The sequence below is a fragment of the Podarcis melisellensis genome, assembly GCF_964234715.1.
Source record: "Podarcis melisellensis genome assembly, chromosome: 8".
Lineage (NCBI taxonomy): Eukaryota > Metazoa > Chordata > Lepidosauria > Squamata > Lacertidae > Podarcis > Podarcis melisellensis.
In genome coordinates, this window is record NC_138540.1 from 85,258,435 (window position 1) to 85,283,279 (window position 24,845).

At 48.8% G+C, this 24,845-nt stretch overlaps 2 protein-coding genes across 8 annotated transcripts in view; both read right to left on the minus strand.

Moving 5' to 3' along the window:
* The window catches only part of FAM98C (family with sequence similarity 98 member C), a 263,283-nt gene that overhangs the window by 18,527 nt on the left and 219,911 nt on the right, over positions 1-24,845 (minus strand). For 3 of the 4 annotated variants that reach the window (XM_081922290.1, XM_081922292.1, XM_081922289.1), the window contains exons 2-6: positions 3,534-3,670; positions 2,076-2,210; positions 1,274-1,461; positions 554-637; positions 237-353 (exon numbers count right to left, since the gene is read on the minus strand). In XM_081922290.1, coding sequence (XP_081778416.1) covers positions 237-353; positions 554-637; positions 1,274-1,461; positions 2,076-2,210; positions 3,534-3,670 — 661 coding nt within the window. Of the gene's footprint in view, positions 1-236; positions 354-553; positions 638-1,273; positions 1,462-2,075; positions 2,211-3,533; positions 3,671-8,218; positions 8,362-24,845 lie in introns of those variants that run through there. The other variant, XM_081922291.1, reaches the window with a different exon arrangement.
* The window catches only part of SPRED3 (sprouty related EVH1 domain containing 3), a 32,245-nt gene continuing 30,296 nt past the window's right edge, over positions 22,897-24,845 (minus strand). For all 4 annotated transcript variants that reach the window (XM_081922238.1, XM_081922239.1, XM_081922241.1 and 1 more), the window contains exon 6: positions 22,897-23,875. In XM_081922238.1, coding sequence (XP_081778364.1) covers positions 23,156-23,875 — 720 coding nt within the window. In that variant the 3' untranslated portion in view covers positions 22,897-23,155. The remainder of the gene's footprint in view (positions 23,876-24,845) is intronic.

Genomic DNA, 24,845 nt, shown 5'->3' on the forward strand with positions numbered 1-24,845 from the left:
AAGTGGCTTAGTCATGCTGGCCACATGACCCGGAAGCTGTACGCCGGCTCCCTCAGCCAATAAAGCGAGATGAGCGCTGCAACCCCAGAGTCGGTCACAACTGGACGTAACGGTCAGGAGTTCCTTTACCTTTTAATCATAACACCAGCAAGTCTACCCTATTCTTGAAAACAATCACACACCAACACCTTCATCCCTTTAAAAGCACATGTCCCCCTCTTGTCCAGCTCACTCACCTTTGCCCTCTCTGACCAATGGAAGGACTCGACAGTGACGTCTAGACGAGTGGCCATCATGCGTCGGCGGCACTGATATTCCGTGCACAGCAAGTCCCGTATGCCCTCCAGCGCCCCCTAGTGTTTTCATTTGGGAGAGGGGCAAGAGGAAGCGGGAGACATAAGCCGTTTGCTATCCTTCCAGCCACCATGGAACCACCCTCAAAAACCCTGCGTTGGCCAGGGACACGTCTGGAGGAGGACGACCCGACCCGACCGAAGGGGCAAGTATCCATGAGGTGGGGTGTTCGTTGCCAATATCACTGGCCTGTCCTTACCCATTCCTCGGAGGTCAGCGTGGCCTTTAGGAGCGGAGCCATCTGCTGGTGCTCAGGGGGTAGTGAGGAAAGCACCTCCGAAATCTAAGGAGGAGACCACAAGTTTAGCTGTTGGGGGGGGGGGGGAGAGAGAGAAACAGACAATTTGCATATAATAATAATAATAATATAATAATTTATTATTTATACCCCGCCCATCTGGCTGAGTTTCCCCAGCCACTCTGGGCGGCACCCAATCAAGTGTTAAAAACAGTACAGCGTTAAATATTAAAAACTTCCCTGAACAGGGCTGCCTTCAGTTATCTTTTAAAGATAGGATAGCTGCTTATTTCCTTCACACCTGAAGGGAGGGTGTTCTACAGGGTGGGTGCCACTACCGAGAAGGCCCTCTGTCTGGTTCCCTTTAACCTCACTTCTTGCAATGAGGGAGCCGCCAGAAGGCCCTCGGCGCTGGATCTCAGTGTCCGGGCTGAACGATGGGGGTGGAGACGCTCCTTCATACTGGGGTGCAGCCAAAGCAGCGGTGGGGGGGGGGAGGGAAGGTTCTATTCCTCTAACTGCCCTGAACAGCCCCCTCCCCCCCCCGCTTCCAACATTCAGCAAGACAGTTAGAATTAAGCTGCGGGGAGCACTAGAGACCAGGAGTTTTAGCGCCTCCCATATCTTTGGCGAATGCACAAGTCAAACAGCCGCCCCGTCTTGCCCCAAATTCGTCCCTACCTTGGCTTCTATGTCAGCCATGGCTTGATGGACTGGGCAGCCTGGATCCAGGTCCGCCATTCCCAGGGCTTGGCAGATGAGTTGGAGCTCGTTCATCGCTTCGCCAGCTCGGTCTTCTTTTTCCGGCGGCGAACGGGGTGTTTTCCGAGCCAGCAGTCGGGCGGCCAGGAGCTCTGAGCTCAAAAAATCTTGCCGGGGAAGGAGAAAGAGCTGGATTCAGTTCCTGTCCTAAATTTATATCCCATAAACCTTGGGGACCTAAGTGCTTCTAGGGTGATTTTAAAAAAAAAATGGGGGTTGGGAATTAATTAAGTAAAATATATATATATTTAATTTGCACTTTATTTATGTGTTAACATTCTCATATTACATCAGTAAATCTTGTCATATTACATTACAGGACTAACTATAATTAATTAAGTAAAATTAAATTTATTGGTCCCTTTTTTGCCATGGCAACTCAAAAGCAAAAAAATCCCCACACATAAAAACCCCCACATGGAAACATCCCACCCACTCTAAGGCCATTGTTAAAAGCCAAAGCCTTGTTTAAAAAAGATGTGTAACAATGGTGCCAGAAGCGCCTCGGAAGCCACCACCAAAAAGGCTCCTTCTTGTGTTCCCGCCCTTTGGATCTCCCATTCATTTTTTAAAAAATACAAATGAGCTAATACACACCCACACGACACAGTGATCCCCAGACCCTTTCTAGAGATTGGAGTAGACATTCTTAGCCACGTCTTTTCTGAGCCCACCTGCACAGAATGAGCCGAGGAATACGCCCCTTCCTGCCTGGACTTACACAGGAGCTGGAGGCACCTGTCCGGGGTGCTAAGCCTGGCTGTTACGTCCCCCGTGGTCAGCGAGGAGTAGGGACAATGCAGCTCCCCAAGGAGGCCGCTCACTTCGATCTGGAAGGTCTCGGCATCCTCAGGACCTGAAAGGACACAATGCCGCTTGGGGATAGAAATCTAAAACATCAGCTCAATGAGGAGTGGATAATAATAATAATAAATTTTATTTATACCCCACCCTCCCCAGCCAAGACAGGGCTCGGGGCGGCTAGCAACCAATAATAAAAACAAGTTGATTAAAATACAACATTAAAACATTAAGATGCAGCCTCATCACAGGAGGAGAAAAGAAAAAAGAAAGAGGGAGAGGGAATCAAATTGATTCTAAGCCAAAGGCCAGGTGGAGCAACTCTGTCTTACAGGCCCTGCGGAAAGAAATCAGATCCCACAGGGCCCTGGTCTCATGAGACAGAGCGTTCCACCAGGCCGGAGCCAGTGTTGAAAAGGTCCTGGGCTCTGGTAGAGGCTGCTCTGAATTCCTTAGGGCCCAGGACCACTAGGGTGCTGCTATTTATGGATCTTAAGGTCCTCCGTGGGGCATACCGGGAGAGGCGGTCCTGTAGGTACGAGGGTCCTAGGCCGTGAAGAGCTTTAAAGGTCAAAACCAGCACCTTAAATCTGACCCTGTACTCCACCGGGAGCCAGTGCAGCTGAAAAAGCACTGGGTGCATATGCTCTCATGGCAGAGACCCCGTGAGGAGCCTCGTTGCAGCATTCTGCACCCGCTGGAGTTTCTGGGACAGCTTCAAGGGCAGCCCCGCGTAGAGCGAATTACAGTAGTCAAGCCTGGAGATGACCGTTGCATGGATCACTGTGGCCAGGTCGGGGCGGGAAAGGCAAGGGACCAACTGCTTGATGCGGCGAAGGTGGGAAAATGTCGCCTTGGCTGTTGCTGTAACCTGCGCCTCCATGGAAAGGGAGGCGTCAAGGATTACACCCAAACTCGTAATGGAAGGCAATGTTCCTAATTGGGCCCCCGCAAGAGAAGGGCGTTGGTCCCTCATCCCCATACCATCCTGACCCAGCCAGATGAAATGGTTGTCCCGGGTACTAGCCAATACGACCATCCCTACAGGCATTCTCTGCCCCCCCCCAACCTCCCTCTCCAGTTCATGTATGCTAGAAGCTCCCTTGATGATCTTGGCACTTTTCATCCAAGTGATGGGCTGGAGCAACAGGACCTTGCAGCAAGCAGTTCCATGGTTAACCACCCAGAAGCCAGCTAATGAAACCCCGCAGACGCTGGGCTACGTTACATTTGCTTCTCAGATGTTATCAGCCCAGTGGGGGATTCCTTGCGGGGCCCTAGGCTGACTCACACACCCCTCACCCCCTTGATTCCTTTAGCTCTTGCCGAAGAAAATATTTGCTGCATTCATCTCTCCCCACAAAGCCAGGTTATCTACCACGAGTGGGATTCACGTCCTCTTCGAGAGGGCAAAGGCTGCGGAGCTCAGAAACCAGCCAAGAGCAAAGAGCTGTGAACTCGGAGCTGGAGACACCGGCTTCAGCTACCCGAGCAAAGCCATCCATCGACAGGCACCTGGGTGAAAGAGAGAAAATAATAATAATAATAATAATAATAATAATAATAATAATAATAATAATAATAATAATAATATTTTTTATTTATAACCCGCCCTCCCCAGCCAAGACTGGGCTCAGGACGGCTAACACCAGGTATAAAAACAATAGATCGGAATACAACTTAAAAACAAGATTAAAACACAACATTAAAATGAAGCCTCATTTCAGTAGGAACTCAAATCAAAAACTTTTTTGGGGACGAAAACATCAAGTCTTCCAAAGTACTGGTAGGCACAAGATCTGCCCACCCTGGAAGAATGGCAGATGAAGATGATTGACTATATGGGATTGGCAGAAATGACTGGCAGAATCCGAGACCAGGGAGAAGATTCGGTGGAAGAAGATTGGAAGAAATTTAAAGACTATTTACAGAAATATTGCAAAATTAATGAATGTTAGAATGATGTTGGATAGAAATTAAGTGGTTTCCAGCTGTAATGCTTTAAGAGAATATGGAAAAAAATGGTTTAGAAACAGGTTAAAATTTATTGATAAGGATTTGCTGAACTAACAATTTGAACTGGAATACAAAAAAGGGAGGTATGAGGAGGTCTGGGAAATAAGTTAATGAAAATAAGCATTGGAAACCTTATGTTTTTTTAAAATATTTTTATTTTTGTTATTTTTTCTTTTTATTGTATTATTATTGTAAACTTTAATAAACATTCTTAAAAAAAAACAACATCAAGTCTTCACCAAGGCCAACTATCCAGACTGGTCCTATGTGGGCCAGGAAAAAAGCCAGGGAAGTCCCCATATAGGAGTTCCATCACAGAAGGAGAGAGGACAAAGGAAAGAGGGGGAGGAAAGAAAGGAGATTTTATTTACATGATTGGTTTTCCCACCCCCTTCTTCCTATACCGTATACATAAAATGTAAGGCTGTCATCACGCAGCTCCCATTGGGGAATAGGTAGTGCCATGTCACAACCCTGGATTTGCTTGACGTCGTGGGAGGGGACGGGGGAAAGAGAGAAGGCAGGTTGTAAAAGGGTGGTTTTAAACAGCAGCATACAGTTGAAGAAAGCAGGGATGGAAGGACACAGAGGAGCTGTGAGGTTATGGCTTGAGGGTGCCGTCAGGGGCGGGGCTTGGCAGATTGGCAAGCAATGTGCACCGGGGCAGCAGCCCTGGTACTGAACCCACCCTTCCTCACCAACCTGGTATGCCCTCCAAGTGTTTTGCACGATAAATGGCACCAGGTCAGGGAAGGTTACTGCAAGCTGCTATGTCAAGCTGCAATTTCTGCATTGGCAGAAAGGCTGTATACAAGTGACCCAAATCTGTATATGTTCCTAAAAGGCCTCTTAATTCGAAGAGACCCAACAACCAGAACCACCACGTTCCTCGCCCTGATCCTCTCACAGCTGTGCCCGAGTAATACACCATTCCCGCACATCGGAAGGGGTCAAACACAGGTTTTCCGGAACAAAGAATGCAAATTCCAGCAGGACTGAGCCCCCAAATATTCCCACTTTGGAAATTAAATAATGGACACATTGCATGGGGGGGCGATTGCGTTGGAGGACACGTCAAGTGTGTCTGGCTGCTAATCATCTACTGCCAATTTGAGAAGTATTTGAACATGGCAATATTCTAATGTTGCAACTCCTTGGTGCTGAGATAGGGACCCAGTGGCTTGCAGGTGCAATGTGGCCCTCCAGGGCTCTCTAACCGGCCCTCGGGCTCCCCCCCCCCACAAGACCTGCTCCATATCCTCCTTGACTGCTTTTTCCTGGTTGGAATGGGTCTCTGGATTACGATAACTTGCCTGGATAGCAAACAGACAGGTATGTTTGGGTGTGTCTGGAATGTAGCCGCCTGGGTAAAGGTGAGAGCCGCACCCATCCACCTGCACAGCCTTTGCCTCCTGCCCTGCCCAAGACTGGCACACAGTCCGTGGAAGGCTGCCCGTCAAAGAAGGCAGCCCTCAGGTCAACACACCCCTCACACAACTACTGGCCTTAACCAATAAGAGAAATAGATAGGGGCGGGGGAGAGAGATGGAGAAAAGGAAGGAAGACGACAGTTTTGGCTTCTTATACAGTGGTGACTCGCAAGATGAAAAGAATCCGTTCTGCGAGTCTCTTCATCTAGCGGTTTTTTCGTCTTGCGAAGCAAGCCCATTGACGGATTAGCGGATTAGCGCTATTAGCGGCTTATCGGATAAGCGGCTTAGAAAAAGGGGGGGAGGGGGAAAACCCCCGCAGGAACTCGCAAGACATTTTCGTCTTGCGAAGCAAGCCCAAAGGAAATTCGTTTTGCGAAGCACCTCCAAAACGGAAAGCTCTTTCGTCTAGCGGGTTTTCCGTCTTGCGAGGCATTCGTCTTGCGGGGCACCCCTGTATTTGGTGCCTAGACGCTAAAACCAGCTTCAGGTTCCGGAAAATAAGCTCACAGGGAGCCTTGCTCCTTGTATTCCTGAATGGCTTCAGCAGCTGACCACGCAGAAAACAGGCAAACCGGGTTCACCAACTATACAGAGGTTCACTGGCTGACACGCAGAGAATGACCTTTTCCCTCTCTCCCAGTGCCAAATTCTGGCTGCAAGCTCCTTGCAGCAGGGACCTTTCTTCTTTTGCTGTAAAGCAGTCACTGTTCAGCCCTCCCTCGCCCCCTTCCCTCAGCTGCCACCCCAAGCAGCGGCCTGGCCAGTGATTGGTGGGCCTGGAGGTAAAAAGTTGGGACTCTTTCCTCCATTCCAGCCATGCAAATATCAGAGGCGGGAAGTGGGGCAAAGCTGGTGAGGGGTGTGGCTGAGGAGGGGAGAGCCCCAGGACCTCTCTCTCTAGGTGTGCCCTCAAAACTAGAAGCACAGAATTGTAGGGTTGAGAGAGGGAACCCGGGGTCATCTAGTCCAACCCCCTGCAATGCGAAATATAAAAATAAAATAAAATAAATTGTCCAGTAGCACCTTAGAGACCAACTAAGTTTGTTTGTGGTACAGTGGTACCTCAGGTTACAAACGCTTCATGTTACAGGCACTTCAGGTTATAGACTCCGCTAACCCAGAAACAGTACCTCAGCTTAAGAACTTTGCTTCAGGATGAGAACAGAAAGAACGGCGGCGGTGGGAGGCCCCATTAGCTTCAGGTTAAGAACGGACCTCCGGCACGAATTAAGTTCTTAACCCAAGGTACCACTGTATAAGCTTTTGTGTGCATTCACACTTTCAGATATACCAAGAACAAACTTAGTTGGTCTTTAAAGTGCTACTGGACAATTTATTTTATATATATATATATATATATATATATATACCACGTCAGACCAATACAGCTACCTACCTGACTCTAGATCCCTGCAATGCAAGATTCTTTTGCCCAACTTGGGACTCGAACCCATGACCCTGAAAATTAAGAAACTCCTGCTCTACTGACGGAGCTATCCCTCTTTCCCCTCCCCCAAACCTTTTCCTACCCCAGCCGCCTCTGCGGTTGCCACAATCATAGCTGTCAAGCGCCCCTTATTTGGCGGGACAGTCCCTTATCCCAGCGCCATGTCCCGCTGCTGTCCCTTATTGATGATGTCCCTTAAATAAGCTACTGAAGGTAACGGGGCCCTTTCTATGTCCAGCTGTCTTTTGTCAACAACAAATTGTTGCTGTTTTTTGTGTGTGTTGAATGCATGCTATATGGTAATTTATGGACCTAACAGGTATCTAAAGCCATTTGCATGCAACAAAATATGTATTTTATCAAAGTAATTGTTGCAGTGGCGTAGGGTGGGGGGTGCAGGGGGGGCCGGCCGCACCATCTGGGGGTTAGGGTTAGGGGGCGCAAATCCACGGGTTAGGGGGCGCAAATCCAGTAGCCTAGTGTGGGGGGTGCAGCGGGGCCGGCCGCACGGGGCGCAACATCTGGGGGTTAGGGTTAGGGGGCGCAAATCCACGGGTTAGGGGGCGCAAATCCAGTAGTGTAGCGTGGGGGGTGCAGGGGGGCCCGGCCGCACCGGGCGCAACATTTGGGGTTAGGGGGCGCAAATCCACAGGTTAGGGGGCGCAAATCCAGTAGCCGAGTGTGGGGGGTGCAGGGGGCCCCGGCCGCAACATCTGGGGGTTAGGGTTAGGGGGCGCAAATCCACGGGTTGGGGGCGCAAATCCACGGGTTATGGGGTGCAAATTACTTGCCTTGCCCCGTGTGCTGACAACCCATGCTACGCCACTGCGCAAATCCACGGGTTAGGGGGCGCAAATCCACGGGTTAGGGGGCGCAAATCCACGGGTTATGGGGTGCAAATTACTTGCCTTGCCCCGGGTGCTGACAACCCACGCTACGCCACTGAATTGTCGATCCCTTATTTTGGCTGCTGGTCCCTTATTTTCAAATCTGGAAGTTGACAGCCATGGCCCCAATTCCTCTTTCCCCCTGCTCCTTCCTTCCAGGTGTCCCCCGAACCTGTTTTCCCCTTCCCCACCCCAAGCCCCTTTCCCTTCTCCCTCACGTCTTCTTCCCCTCCCCCTCCTCGTGGGCCCCCCAACCTCTTTCCGCCCCCCAACCTCTTACCCTCGGCCCGCGTCTCCCTCCATGCCTCCGCTGGATCCAACCTCTCACCTCGCGCACGCGCAGATCCGAAGCTGTTCCACTTGGCGTCTGTTAGCCGAGCCCAGAGCCAGAGGCGGCGCTTTTCATTGGCTGAGCCGCCCAGCCGGTGAGCTCCGCCATTGGAGCAGGAGAATTTTATCCCCACCTCCGGCCACGCACGGAAATGTCCCCGCCCACCACGTCGAACAGCTCGCCTCACCACATTGGCTGACAGCTCTCATAGCAACCGAGCGCCCGCCCATTCCCTTTCCTCCTCCTCCTCCCCCTCCCCCCTGTTCCCCGCACGGCCAATCAGGAGGCCGCCTCTGTATCCAGCCTGTTAAAGCTCCTCGTTCCGTTCCGTCTCCATGGCAACTCGCCAGACTCACGTGGAGATCAAAGTCCTACTCGCCGACCAATCAGAGCCTGGCGCGTCGGCGCCGCCCGATCTTATTTGCTTTCGAAGAAGCAGGGGGCGTGGCCAAGGCTGCCCACCTGCTCTCTCTGTGCGGGTTCTTTTTAAATGCAAGGGCTGGTTGCCTCTGAGCACGTGCAGAGATCTCGCACTCACACCCACACTCCAAGGTCAGAATGCCCCTGAACATGTGCAGATGTGCAGATGGATTTGCCTCGGTGATAAGGACTTGCTGCTGAATTCCATAGGATTTATTATTATTATTATTATTATTATTATTATTATTATTAATAATAATAATAATAATAATAATAATATCCCGCCCATCTGGCTAGGCTTCCCCAGCCACTCTGGGCGCCTTCCAACTAAATATTAAAATATTGTAATACAGTGGTACCTCAGGTTACATACACTTCAGGTTACACACGCTTCAGGTTACAGACTCCGCTAACCCAGAAATTTAAGTTAAGAACTTTGCTTCAGGATGAGAACAGAAATTGTGCTCCGGTGGCACAGCAGCAGCAGGAGGCCCCATTAGCTAAAGTGGTGCTTCAGGTTAAGAACAGTTTCAAGTTAAGAACGGACCTCCGGAACAAATTAAGTACTAAACCCAAGGTACCACTGTACATCAAACATTAAAAGCTTCCCTAAACAGGGCTGCCTTCAGATGTCTTCTAAAAGTCTGGTAATTTTTCTCTTTGACATCTGATGGGAGGGCGTTCCACAGGGCGGGCGCCACCACCGAGAAGTCCCTCTGCCTGGTTCCCTGTAACTTGGCTTCTCACAGTGAGGGAACCGCCAGAAGCTGGACCTCAGCGTCCGGGTAGAATTATGGAGGTGGAGATGCTCCTTCAGGTATACCAGACCAAGGCCGTTTAGGGCTTTAAAGGTCAGCACCAACACTTTGAATTGTGCTTGGGAACATACTGGGAGCGAATGCAGGTCTTTCAAGACCGGTGTTATGTGGTCTCGGCGGCCGCTCCCAGTCACCAATCTAGCTGCCGCATTCTGGATTAGTTGTAGTTTGCGGGTTACCTTCAAAGGTAGCCCCACGTAGAGCGCATTGTAGTAGTCCAAGCGCGGGGGGGGGGAGGAGCCTGTATTACTGGCTAGTTTCGCTTTTGCTTTATGATGTATTTTGTGCTTCCATTTTGCATTTTTATGTTGTGAACCGCCCTGCAATCTTCGGCTGAAGTGCAGACCCTCCAAGTGTCCCTATTTTCCAGGGACGTCCCTGATGTAGTGAAGCTGTCCTGGTTTCTGATTTGATCCCAGAATGTCCCGCTTTTCCTTAGGACGTCCCTATTTTCATTGGAGAAATGTTGGGAGGGTTTGGACTTATCTAACCCCTGAGCTTCTTGGGAGAAGGGCAATGACAGGACTAGACAGCATCTTGAGAAGTAGAGATATCACCTTGCCAACAAAGGTTCGTATAGTTAAAGCTCTGGTTTTCCCAGTGGTGATGTATGGAAGTGAAAGCTGGACCATAAAGAAGGCTGATCGCCGAAGAATTGATGTTTTTGAATTCTGGTGCTGGAGGAGACTCTTGAGAGTCCCATGGACTGCAAGAAGATCAAACCTCTCCATTCTGAAGGAAATCAGCCCTGAGCGCTCACTGGAAGGACAGATCCTGAAGCTGAGGCTCCAAGACTTTGGCCACCTCATGAGAAGAGAAGACTCCCTAGAAAAGACCCTGATGTTGGGAAAGATGGAGGGCAGACGGAGAAGGGGGCGACAGAGGACGAGATGGTTGGATAGTGTTTTCGAGGTTACCAGCATGAGTTTGACCAAACTGCGGGAGGCAGTGGAGGACAGAGGTGCCTGGCGTTCTCTGGTCCATGGGGTCACGAAGAGTCGGACACGACTAAACAACAACAACAACAAACCCCTGAGCTGTCTGAAGGCAATCCTGTATGGGGAAGGGTTTTTTTTAATGTTCCATGTTTTATTATGTTTTTATATATGTTGGAAGCCGCCCAGAGTAGCTGAGGCAACCCAATGAGATGCGTGGGGTATAAATAGTAAAATTATCCTTATGGAATGGGACGTCCCTATTTCCGTCAGAGAAATGTTGGAGGGTATGAAGGTGATTCCACATGAGGAAAGGGAAGATTTCTAGGGCAATGGGCTTCCTTCCCAAGCTGAAACTGCTGGATGATGATGAGAAAATAGAGAAAGATGGAAAGGATTTGCTGAAATAATTAATAGAAATGGAATACAAAAAGGGAGGTGAGAGGAGGTCGATGAAACAAGGGAATGAAAGAGAGGGTATTGAAATGGTATGATGTGTGTTTTTGAATTGTTTTGGCTCTGCCTTGTTTTGTTTAATGTGTTAATGTTGTGTCGTGTATTGTTTATATATTGTACTGTATTGTTTTTTCTTTCTTTAGCTTTTTCTCTTCTCCTTTTTGTAAGGTTTAAAAGTAATAAATATTTTTTTTAAAAAAAAAAGAGAGAGAGAGAGAAGCTGCATTTAGAAGTTCTATTCATCTGGGTCTGCATGGAGACAATGGGCTGTACCTAACTAGGTAACTACTCACGAGTAGATCCACTGAAATTCATGAGCCTCAGTCAGTGGTTCTCAGAGGGTGTGGTAGGAAGATCCAAAGACAATCAAGGTTACATTTAAACATTTCAGTGCTTTACCTTTACCTAGTATAGCAGAGTATCAAAATAATTTTTATTTTTATTTTTGGATATACAAGCAGAAACAGTATCCATGCCTCTCTTCAAGATCATTGGCTATTCTTCCACAGTTCTCCACGGCATACTTTTGCAAAGAGGGCTTTTCAACTCTGACAAATATGAAAGATCAGGAAAGAGAAAGCCTTATTTGTGTTGATGAGGAGATGAGTGTTTGTTTATCTCAAATTAGACCTAATATTATTAGATTACCTGGCAAAAACTAGCTCGCACCTCTCACTGAGTTTGTATACATGCTTAAAAGGCTTGTTTATATATTTTGAGAATGCTTCCTGATCTTACGTAGCTGCAATGTTTTATGGTTTCTGCGTATCCCATGATCATATTATAAAGTAGTTGTGTTTGATGGTATTAAAAAACCAGTGTGGCAAATCGGTGCAAGCAAATATTTATTCTGAATGTGTGGCCCCGAGAAAACCATTTGAGAACCACTGCCCTAAGTTAATAATGTCCATTCAATGGGTCTACTCGGGGGAGGACCAGTAAGTGTTCCTCGACCCACTATGGAGGTTAATTAGCTAAGAATTACCAAATCACCTGTTGTTGCTGCATTCGTTCTTGCTATATTTTATGTTGTGCTCTTTGGATGAAGGGCAGTATACAGATTTAATAATAAACAATTCAGCCTTGACCAACATGGTGCTCTGCAGCTTTTGTATGGGACATCCATGGGACGCGGGTGGCGCTGAGGGTAAAAGCCTCAGCGCCTAGGGCTTGCCGATCGAAAGGTCGGCGATTCGAATCCCCGTGTTCGGGTGCGCTCCCGTTGCTCGGTCCCAGCGCCTGCCAACCTAGCAGTTTGAAAGCACCCCCGGGTGCAAGTAGATAAATAGGGACCGCTTACCAGCGGGAAGGTAAATGGCATTTCCGTGCTCGCCAGAGCAGCAATGTCACGCTGGCCACGTGACCTGGAAGTGTCTCCGGACAGCGCTGGCCCCTGGCCTCTTAAGTCTGTCAAGACTGGCCCGTACGGGAAGGGGTACCTTTACCTTTACTACAGATCCCATGCTACCCGGGGCTGATGGGACTTGTAGTACCTCCCCCCTTAAGAAACAACAACTGACAGAAGGCTGCTGTAACTGAGCGGTCAGTTGTTGTACCTTTGCATTTCTGACGGCACTGCTTACAATCCCCCACTATTTTGCATGCCATTCATCCAATAAAGGGGAAGCTTATGCCACAGTAAACTTTGTTAGTCTTCTAAGTGCTGTAAATACTGTATTTTTCGCTCTATAAGACGCACCAGACCATAAGACGTAGCTAGTTTTTGGAGGAGGAAAATAAGAAAAAAAAATTCTGAATCCCAGAAGCCAGAACAGCAAGAGGGATCACTATACAGCGAAAGCAGAAATCCCTCTTGCTGTTCTGGCTTCTGGGATAGCTGCACAGCCTGCATTCGCTCCATAAGATGCACACACATTCCCCCTTACTTTTTAGAAGAGAAAAGGTGAGTCTTATAGAGCAAAAAATACGGTACCATTTTCTTGTGGCCTAGTAACATGTACGGATTTGTTTGCAAGGCTGGCTGACGCTAAACAGTCTTTTGTGGCACTATGCTACTCTGCACCAAGGGAATGTCACAGCTGCACTCCCTCTGCCCAGGTTTTGGGGGAGGCAAAGGAGGAAGGTTTAAGAGTTTTAAATGTTACAAAATAAAGAAAAGATAAGCGAGTCTTTGCCTTCTTTTTGAGGCAAAGACTTAGCGGATTTCATGGGTCTGAATCCCTGGTGAGTGGAGTTAGGACTGCAGCCATAGGCTGGGCACATAACCATATTTTTAAAGCACATTGCTCCACCCCCAACAGAAACCTGGGACCTGGAGTTTGTTACGGGCGCTGGGAATTGTAGCCATGTGAGGGGGTACAGTTTCCAGGGTTAAATGTCTGGGTGTAGCCTCACTCTCTAAAAGTGCCAAATACAGCGGTACCTCGGGCTACATACGCTTCAGGTTACAGACTCCGCTAACCCAGAAATAGTACCTCGGGTTAAGAACTTTGCTTCAGAATGAGAACAGAAATTGTGCTCCGGCGGCGCGGCAGGCCCCATTAGCTAAAGTGGTGCTTCAGGTTAAGAACAGTTTCAGGTTAAGAACAGACCTCCAGAACGAATTAAGTACTTAACCCGAGGTACCACTGTATGTGAAACTGGGCAGTATCCAACATTAATCACAGAGTACAGTGGTACTTGGGTACTCAAAAGGCTTGGCTCCTGAACAAATCGGCTCCCAAACACCGCAAACACGGAAGTGTTCCAGTTTGAGAACATTTTTCAGAAGCCGAACGTCCGACACGGCTTCCGATTGAGTGCAGGAAGCTCCTGCAGCCAATCGGAAGCCGCATCCAGGTTTTTGAACTGTTTCGGGAGTCGAACGGATTAAGTTTGAGAACCAAGGTACCACTGTATACTCATTGATATTAATGGACATGACATAGGGCTATTAATTCCAGTGGGTCTACTCTTGACAGATAGGAACCTGCAACCCAATACATATGACCCAGTGGATGAGATTACATTTCCTCTTCCTTGTGCACTCTATTATAGGGATGTGTATAGATGCTATGGGGGACGCGGGTGGCGCTGTGGGTTAAACCACAGAGCCTAGGACTTGCCGATCAGAAGGTTGGCGGTTCGAATCCCCGCGACGGGGTGAGCTCCCGTTGCTCAGTCCCTGCTCCTGCCAACCTAGCAGTTCGAAAGCACGTCAAAGTGCAAGTAGATAAATAGGTACCACTCCGGCGGGAAGGTAATCGGCGTTTCCGTGCGCTGCTCTGGTTCGCCAGAAGCGGCTTAGTCATGCTGGCCACATGACCCGGAAGCTGTATGCCGGCTCCCTCGGCCAATAAAGCGAGATGAGCGCCACAACCCCAGAGTCGGCCACAACTGGACCTAATGTTCAGGGGTCCCTTTACCCTTACCTTTTTATAGATGCTATGTGAGGATATATTTGTTAGATATACACAGTGGGAGTCTATCACGGTATTCTCTCTAGCAAACTTAGAGGAAAACTCTGAGCTTCAGCTCCGATCATGTGTCTATCTAGCAAACACGCATTGTTGGTGTGACTGCATTGTAAATACCCCACAATGACCACCAGTTATTTATTTTTTAAAGGAATTAGAGAAACCAGCCACACCCTCCTTACCCGACGAGAACAAGAAAAGAACTGAACACCAGGTTGTTTTTCAGTCTCTGTTTCTCTCTGTCTCTCTCTGTGTGTTTTTTTTAATTTACAACGTACATATTTTTAATAATAGAGCATTCTCTTCCAGTGTCCTCAGTACTGCTCTTTTTTAAAATCTTTTTTTTTTAAATACACAGAAATTACAATATTGAATATACAAATGTGATAAAATACTTAAAACGGTGGGGTGGGGGTGGGGAATCGAATTGGCAACCGCAAAAAATTCCTTGTAATTAGGATTATGGTTGTAATAGTAATCCCCACCCCCACCCCACGTTCATCTGTTTTGGTTTCCATTAACCCCCTCCTTTTAAGTATATAAAACAGAGTGAAAAGAACCCCAGGCAACACGATATAATACTCCTTTTTGCAAATTCTCCCTCTGCCCATGGTTTTGCGTTCGCAGCTGTGAAGCCCGGTCCTAAGTGCAAACTTTCAAAACCCACACGCACACATGCAAGGACTCCAGCCACTAGCCATTTGGCCCCGGACTCAGGTGTGAAATTTGAAAATGGAACAAGAGGCAGAGCTGAGAGAAGGGATGGGATGAGTTGCTTTTGACACCCTGAGATGGCAGATGGAGCAGGAGAAAAGAGAGATTAAATCCACAGGGCACAATTCATCCCATGGAAACGTCGTTGAAATGATCAGGAGCCGGTTCATCAACGGGAGGGACTGGCAGCCCCAATTCTGGGATTTGGGAAGACCACAAACACGGGTCCTTTCCTGTGAGGGCCCCTTAAACCTGTCCTAACGTTTGACTGTATGCTCTTTGGGGCAGGGGGCCTTTGTGGTTTCTCTGCAAAGGACCACCCGCTACAGAGATTGCGAGCAGAGAATTCTCTCCAGCTGACTCTGGGTGCTTTGTGCCAACAGAGGGTGGCGGTGCTCTGCCAATTTGAGCCTCAGCAAATATTTCCACCCTCCGGGGCCAGAGGCAGCTGTTTAGGATTCCTCATCTGCAACAAGCCTTAAAGCTCACCCTATCGCAGGGGTCGGCAACCGAAGGCCCATGGGCCACAAGTGGCCCCTGGGGGGGGGTTAACTGGCTCGTGGACCCCCGCCACCCGCTAGGCGACATTTTCCCACCTTTGCAGCATCAAGCAGTTGGTCCCTGACCTTTCCCGCCCCGACCTGGCCACAGCGATCCATGCGATGGTCACCTCCAGGCTTGACTTCTGTAATTCGCTCTACGTGGGGCTGCCCTTGAAGCTGTCCCAGAAAATCCAGCGGATGCAGAATGCTGCAGCGAGGCTCCTCACGGGGTCTCTGCCATGGGAGCATATTCACCCAGTGCTTTTCCAGCTGCACTGGCTCCCGGTGGAGTACAAGGTCAGATTTAAGGTGATGGTTTTGACTTTTAAAGCCCTTCACGGCCTAAGACCCTCATACCTACGGGATCGCCTCTCCCGGCATGCCCCGCGAAGGACCTTAAGGTCCATAAATAGCAATACCCTAGAGGTCCCGGGCCCTAAGGAATTCAGATTAGCCTCAACTAGAGCCAGGGCCTTTTCAACATTGGCTCCGGCCTGGTGGAACGCTCTGCCTCATGAAACCAGGGCCCTGCGGGATCTGATTTCTTTCTGCAGGGCCTGTAAGACAGAGTTGTTCCACCTGGCCTTTGGCTTGGATTCAATTTGATTCCCTCCCCCTCTTTCTTTTTCCTTTCTCCTCCTGTGAAGAGGCTGCATCTTAATGTTTTACTGTTGTAATTTAATCTTGTTTTTTTAAAAATTGTATTTTAATCAACTTGTTTTTATTATTGGTTGTTAGCCGCCCTGAGCCCGGTCTTGGCTGGGGAGCGCGGGGTATAAATAAATTTTACTATTATTATTATTATTATTATTAGGTTGGCTCCTGTGCAGTGTGCTAAACTGGCGCAGAGCAGAGCAGGGACCGCCTTCAATGACGCTGGCCGGCTTCCCATTGGCTGCAGGAAGCTATGTATGCCTCCACTGTGCAAGAAATAGCGTTTGCACATGCGTGCGTACACACTCTGGCCTACCGTGGCGTCTGCGGGACCGTGAAACGGCCCAAGCCTCAAAAACTTTGCCGACCCCTGCCCTATTGTCTTGGTGAGGGTTGCTTACAGGCAACCGCTTAGCAACACATTATGAGCACACAGGAAGCAGCAGCAATTTTTTAAAAATTAGCATTAAAAAGGCTTAGAAATCTGTCTTCCATATTTGACGGGGAGTGAAACTGACCCTATGGCAATGCCCAGTGCCTCTGTAGGTTTATATGCCCACATTATGTGCTTTTAGGGTGTTTTTCACACAACTCAAAACACCCTTTTGGATTTTTGCCATCTGTAATGCATACGTGTGGCATCAACATTCATGGATTTGATACGCAATTCACGCATTTTGAGAAATTTGGTAGCATTCCATTCACACAGGTCCCTCAAAATAGACCCTCCGCAAGATTTCTGGTTTAAGGATCCTCTTTGAGTGACGGTGTTTTTTGGGGTGTGACGGTGGCATTTCCTTCCTTGGTGGTTGGTTGAGAGGCTCAAAGAGGGTTTTTATTTCTTATTTTTAACAGGAAACCTCTGCTAAGGTGGCCTGCCAAGTGATTTAACTGCCCCCCTCTCATCTGTATCTATTTAGTATTACACAGTACCTGTTTTCTTAGCAACACTTTAATTTTCTGCTCTGTGGCTCTGCCTCAGTTTCTCAGTCAGTAAAATGGGAACCTATAGCAAAATGACTGAGATGAAAATATGGGACTGTAGCAATAAATTTCCTGTCCAGAAAGAAATATTGATGCTATCGTCAGGATGAAACAGGAACGTGTTTGCTTGTTTAATAAAGTTTGTTTGGCATCTGTCAAAATTCATTATTTCCCCAAGAAAATTGCAGTAGCTGATAAAATGTATTTGAAATGAAACCATGCTGACCTCTCATAACTGAAGTGGGATATGTCTCATCTAGAAACCTCATACACTTATCCACCATTACACCTAGGGAAGGATCTATAAATTCAATTAAATTGGAAAATCCTGATGCCTGTTTTCCCCCTCCCAGTTTGGCATAGCACCTTTTTTTTCTGTATAAGCTTTCATTCCCTTTTGTCCAGCTCAGTCTCAGAATTAAAGCCTTAGAAAAAGTTTGCACACACAAACTCGCACACATACAGACTAAAGGAAAATAACTTAAAACATGGGGAGCAAGGCAGCCGTGTACCCTGTAAACCGAACCCTGTCTGCGTAAGCATCCCTATTAAAAGAGCATTACTATATCTTGCACCAAACCATAGTTACTTTTCCAGCGTTAAGAAAAAGGAGAGCTTTGCCACTCTTTATATATCAAGGGTAGTGTGGTCTGCCAACACAAGTGCATCCTGGGAAATGTAGTTCCGGTCCCATTCACTCCTAAAATGGATTGCACATCCCATAAATCCCCCAACAGTTACCACTCAAAAGCAAACCAGCAAGTACATAGATTCGCGTTTCTGTTTTACATTCCTTAAAGCTTCTAATGGGTTACAGAGAAAGCCCTGCGTCCTAAGGAATCTCTAAACCGGTGATTGGTTTTTATTCCGTGTGCGAGAACAAAAGAAAAAGGGATAAATGCTTCAAATTGTCTCTTCTCTGGCTTTGATTTGCTTTCTGTACTTTTCTGCAGTGACCGAGAAAACCACCTAAACTCTCAAGCTAACCTTGGCCCTCCAAAAACATCTGGTTCATAGAATTACCAAATGGTAGACTTAGAAACAGGGCCATCTTACGCATATCTAGCACCATGGTGCAAAGATCCTTCCGGCGCCACCCCCTTTCCCAGAATTGACCTTTTTTTTTAGGGATGGAGGAGGCGGGCAGCGGCTGGAGGGCGGCTCCTCCGGTGGGGAAAAAAGAGGCAGAGACTGGACGCAATGCCTTCTGGCACAGCTGGCTGCTTCGTGCCACGGTGGCCACGGCAGGCAGCACACCGAGAGAGCGGGCCTGCGCCGAGTGAGCGAGGGCACGTGCGCCGCTCCGGCAAAGCGTTGGCTCGGTTTTTTCCCTTTTAGCCTTTAGGTGCCCTGCAGAATTCGGCGCCTGCAGGTGTGATAGGAATTTTGAGGTCTTAGATATATGGTAATGTTCATAACCGCACGTACATAGATCAGCACAGGAAGACCGACCTGAAGCCATTTTGATTCCTAAACTGAGCAAATGTTTTCTCTGCAAGGTCAAAGTGGGAAACCTCCCCATTGTCTCTTTCCTCACAAATCCTGTCTTAAGGGTATGTCTGTGTTTGAATAGGGTGTGAGCCTGTAACCTGGCCCAGTAAATAAGTATTTTACCACTACAAAAGACTGGCCAGGCTCCCCAGGAAATCCAATCAAGTAACCTGCCAGACAGGAGATAAACAACGACAGGAGAAAAACAACATTCAAATTTCTGTTTAGACCGCTTCTTTTGTGATGTAGGTGTGATGTATCTGAGGGGTGGTCTTAGGTCACACCCCTTCTGTGATGTAAGTATGATGTTTCTGGGGGTGGTCTTGATCTACAGGGTGGCAATTTCAGAAGTCTTTATAAGGCCTTGCACACCATTTTTCTGGGTCCTCTTCCTTTCCTGCGTGTGAGGGGAGCACCCTATTGCAACAGATCAATAAAGATCAAGCTTACTAGCTCCTTTGCTTCTCAATATTCTCTGGTTGGCCTCTGTTATTTTCTCCGACCAATGGAGAACCTGCAAAGGACTCTATAAGGGCTCTTGGATACCCCATAAGGGAAAAGGGCAGATTTTTGTTTACAACACAGGCTAAAAGGGAAAAAACCGAGCTGACATTCGGCGGGAGGAGCGCACGCAGCCTCGCTCACTCAGCATGCTTGTTTGGTGTTCCCCGGACTCTTGCCTGGCGCCCTCCAGAACTTGGCGCCCTGCGCCACTAGCCTCAATGGGTAAGACGGGCTTGCTTGGAAGGGACCCAGAAAGTTCATCTTGCCCAGCCCTGAAATGCAGATTACTCGGGTCAAGTCTTTCTTTTGACTCCCCTCATCAATTTCTGCAGTGGAAATGTAAAAACGGGAGGACTAATAATGCTTTCAAAATGGCAGTATTCCTCCCCTTTAATTTCCAGTTGAAGAAAACCAGCAATTAACAGATTTGGGGGAATCTTCCCAAATATTTTCTTTTTTCAAAAAAACAACAACAACCAGGTCTAGATCTGATTGTTGAGAAGCTAAAAAAGATCTGAGTGCAGATCCTTGTTTTGCCTGGGCTTCTAACACAGCAATGTAGTTTCTGGGCCGAAATCTCGAAGCAGCCACCCACATTTGCACGAAGGAAATCCACATTTTGCCCTTGAAAGAAATGACGCAAATGGTTGACATTTGCATACCCTGGGTTATTTTGCATAATCCCTACCGTTTTAAAATTTGGGCCAGCCAATCAATTTTTCTTTTTGCAAGGATTGGGAGGAGGTGGCACTGGTTTGGCAGAGACGCTGAAAAGCCGAGCGACGGAGGGAGAAAGATGGAGAGATGCCAGAGAGATATCTTTGGACATCTAAAAAGCCCTGATCAGTTCTGTCCTGGCAGCTGGCGTTCCACGCATCTAGTCCACATGACTCCATGTTTCCCCCCCTGAAACTTTGTAAAACTGGAACTGAAAGTCCAGAGAGCACAGTGAAAAACTGGTGACTTTGGGGAAAGGGAGAAAATGGATAAAGCACTGAGAAAACACCCCTAATTTTCAGAACCAAGGCAGTGATGAAGGTACAGGAGTTATTTCTCTCTCTATTTTTTAACTCCTGCCTTCAAACTGCACCAGCCCTCTGCTAGCTACTATCTGGTATGGATACCGGAAGTGCCAACCAGACTACGTACACTGAGGCTGGCAGCTCCAGGACAGCTCGGCTGGGTCAACACTCAGCCGCCAGGGCAGCCAAGGATAAACATAAGGCAGGGCTACCACCTCCGTCCATGCTTAGGATAATCATAATTTAATTTTTATATGTCGCCCATATGGCTGGCTTGCCCCAGTCACTCTTTCAGCAAATGGCTGCGCCTCCTTGGGGTTTTGCCTATAGCTCATTTGGGACGCGGGTGGCGCTGTGGGTTAAACCACAGAGCCTAGGACTTGCCGATAAGGAGGTTGGTGGTTCGAATCCCCGTGACGGGGTGAGCTCCCATCGCTCGGTCCCTGCTCCTGCCCACCTAGCAGTTCGAAAGCACGTCAAAGTGCAAGTAGATAAATAGGTACCACTCAAGCGGGAAGGTAAACGGTGTTTCCGTTGCTGCTCTGGTTCGCCAGAAGCGGCTTAGTCTTGCTGGCCACATGATCCGGAAGCTCCCTCGGCCAATAAAGCGAGATAAGCGCCGCAACCCCAGAGTCGGTCACGACTGGACCATTAGGGTCAGGGGTCCCTTTACCTTTTACATTTGTCCCCTGGCTTGAGTGGTACAGCTTAGGGGGACCCTAGGAAGCTGCCTGTTGGGGGTTGGTCAATTAGGGCAAATGGGCACTGCTCCAAACTTCAGCCTGCCCTCCAGCTTCCTACAATTATCACTTAAAACCATTTCCTCAGCCTCAGGGTTGCCCTTGTAGAACACAGCAGGGAGGTCAAAACTAGAGTTAGCTGCCTGTGGCTGTCTTTGGCTCTGGCGCCCCCTACTGTTGAGCTCCCTGCTTTCTGCCCTACCAGTTTCCACTTTTCTCTCTGGCACTTACACCGACTGCCAGTGGCTCCCCGGGGTTTTGGGAACGGCTTTATACTTGGGAGGTGCCAGGGACTGAACCTGCGATCTTTTGCCTGCCAAACAAGTGCTCTCCCTCTGCACTGCTTTTGCGGCGTCCGGCATGACCCACCAAGCCAAACACAGCCTGAAGTGAGAAGCCAGGGTGTCAGACCAAACTCCGGGCTAGGGCTCAGTTGTGAGCTGTTGTTTTGAAGAATCGCGCTAGCCGTGTTTCTCAAATGTGGGTGCCCCAGCTGTTGCTGGACTACAACTCCCATCATCCCTAGCTAGAAGGACCAGCGGTCATGGATGATGGGAGTTGTAGTCAAATGGCAGCAAGTTTGGCCAGTGCTGCCTAGAGCAAGGGCAAAGGCCGGAGCCCTCCAGATGTTACTGGACAACAACTCCCATCATTCCTGGCCACACTGGCTGAGTCTGAAGGGAAATGGGGTCCTGGTTTTCCATCTGCTCCTTTAGAAACAAGAGATCTGAGGCAGGAAAGTGGGGCTGCCTCTGGAATCCGCTCCCTGAATAAGTTTCACTGCAAGCTGGGGCCCAGCAAAGCAAATCTCTCCCACAGGAGAGAAATCTCCCAGGACATTCCTGATCACAGTTCGAAGTGTTGGTGCTAACCTTTAAAGCCTCGACCCTGTATACCTGAAGGAGCATCTCCAACCCCATCACTCAGCCCGGACACTGAAGTCCAGCTCTGAGGGTTTTCTGGCAGTTCCCTCATTGCGAGAAGCAAAGCTACAGGGAACCAGGCAGAGGGCCTTCTCGGTAGTGGCACCCGCCCTCTGGAATGCCCTCCCGTCAGATGTCAAGGAAATAAACACCTGACTTTTAGAAGACACCTGAAGGCAGTCCTGTTTAGGGAAGCTTTTAATGTCTGGGGCTTTATTACATTTTTAATATTTTGTTGGAAGCCTCCTAGAGTGGCTGGGGTAATCCAGTCAGATGGGCAGCATAAACTGTAAATAATAAATTGTTGTTGTTATGAATAAAGATGCCATAGGCCAACCTTTGGTAACCTGAAGAGCCTTTCAGATGTTTTGGACGACAGCTTCCATCAGCCTCAACCAGCTCAACCATCATAGGTCAAAACAACCTATAAGGACATAGATTTTGTGTGTGTGTGTGTGTGTGTATAGCTCATACTAAGTGATTGGGAGTTGGTTCTGGGGGTGACAGTGGCGAAGAAGAAGACGAAGGTTCAGCTGCCCTCAAACCACATCCCTCTCCAAGCTGAATCCAGCCTCGCCTGCCGTTTATGGAACCCTACATGAAAATGGGTAAAGGAAGTGTTGTTGTTGAGCAGCTGGGAGTGCCCCCCCCACTCCAAATACGCAGGGGGTGGGCTGCCTCTGGCTTGGTGGAATCAAAACTACCTAGGCCTGCTTCTTCCCACCTCAAAATCTGTAGCAGTTCTGCAAACACGGGGCTGATTTAAAGGACGCTGCAGGTACCACTCATCTACGAAAATGGGGGGCAGTCTGAGAGTCAGCAGGCAGACACCAGTCCCTATTCTTACAGGGTCTTCATTCACTTCTCCCTTCCATATTAAAGCAGTTCCTTTTCTTTCCTTAAGTCCCCATGTGTTGTTGTTTTAACACCCAAAAGAGGTGTTAAACAGAACAGCACCCAACCACCGAGCGCGCGAGATGTCGCCATCTATTCCCCCTACTTACCACGCCACACGCTGCGGGGGAAAAAAAGGGTTTCCAAAAAGAGAGAGGGCACAAACGAAAGGGGATTCCGCCAGCCAGCCTGGGGACACAACGCACACACACCCTTTTCCCCCTAAAGTGTCCTAAGAAGAGCAGGGAAAAGGAGAGGGAATCGGGGAGGAGCAGGCCCCTGTTAAGCAAACCTCCGGATTTATCGGCAAGCTGCCTGCCGCCTCGGCGGCCCAAACCCTTGTGCCCTGCGCCGAACCCCTCCGGGGGCTTCCTCACCGCACCGCTTTGTGCTTGCCGCCACAGCAGCCGCAGTGCTCGCCGCACGTGTGGCAGGCGTGGAGGGGCAGGTAGCAGCACATGCAGGGGACGACGAGGGAGAGGGTGACGAGGGCCATCCAGCGGATGCAGAAGTGCGGGTGCCCGGTGTCGCAGGAGCAGGGGTCCGAGTACTCTCCTTCGGAGTCCGACATGCAGTGGTAGAGCATGCTCTCCGCACACCACATGCAGGTGAACTGGTAGACGCAGCGGCCGATGGGGTCGGGGGCATCCTGGCACTGCCCGCGCCCGTTCTCCTCGTGGTTAAAGACGTCCCGGCAGTAGACGCAGCGGGAGGGCACCGTGTCCTCCTCCACGCCCGGCGCGCCGGGGGGTGCCTGCTGCTGCTGCTGCTGCTGCTCCTTCAGGGGCTTGTGCCGCGGCGGCGAGGGGGCGCCGTGGATGTGGCAGGACGGAGAGGCCTTAGGGTCCTTGAGCCGTCCTTCGGCCCCGGGGGGCAAACAGTACTCTTTCTCCCGCGGAGACTTGCGGCCGCCGCCTCCCTTCTCGAAGTGGACGCACATGTCAATTTTGTCCGGGTCCATCTGCCGCTTCTGAACCACTGCCCGGCGGTAGTCCTCGTAGCCTTTGGTTACCCAGAGCTCTTTGCAAGGGGTGATGCTCTCCAGCTCCTCTTCATCGGGGAGCATCAGCTGCTGCAAGGTCTGGGGCTGAACCTGCCGCGGGGAAAGGGGCAGAAAGGACACAGGTATGGTCATCGCACAGCCGAAGCAGGGCGGAGAAACGCAGGCAAGCGCCACCGCCAATAGCACTTAAAATCCCTAAAAGCATGTGGCTCTCAAACTGTTTTCCTCCAGGCCACACTTTCAGGATCAAAATTTGTGAGTGCCCCACCAAATGTTTTTTACAGTGGTACCTCGGGTTACATACGCTTCAGGTTACATACGCTTCAGGTTACATACGCTTCAGGTTACAGACTCCGCTAACCCAGAAATAGTGCTTCAGGTTAAGAACTTTGCTTCAGGATGAGAACAGAAATTGTGCTCCGGCAGCGTGGTGGCAGCAGGAGGCCTCATTAGCTAAAGTAGTGCTTCAGGTTAAGAACAGTTTCAGGTTAAGTACGGACCTCCGGAATGAATTAAGTATTTAACCCGCGGTACCACTGTATTAAGAATTGGGAAACATAAAATAAGCCAAAAAAGGGAATTGGAACATACTTGCATATGTGGTGGGAGTGCAAAAAGATTAAAGAATTCTGGGATGTCATTTATAACGAGTCAAAAAAAATGTTCATGCTCCCATTCACTAAAAGACTTTCTTATTAGGGATCATGACAATGAAGAAGGTTAGACCACTATTCATGTATGCCACAACTGCTGCCAGGATTCTAACTGCGAAAAATTGGAAAAGCGAAACTATCCCCTCCAAAATCGCATGGCAGACCGAATTGGTAGAATACCTACAGTTAGCAAGGATAACTGGGTTAGTGAAAGGAAACTCGATACAAGATGTTAATAAAGAATGGATAGTAATCAAAGTATATCTCAAAGGTTACAGTGATAACAAAAGCTTTATGGCAGATATTGACTGAGTTTTGTAACGTAAGGTATTATCAGAGGAAACTAGAATCATAACGGAGAAAAATATTTTCAGGAAATTGTGTAAAAAAAACACAAGGTTCTTTTT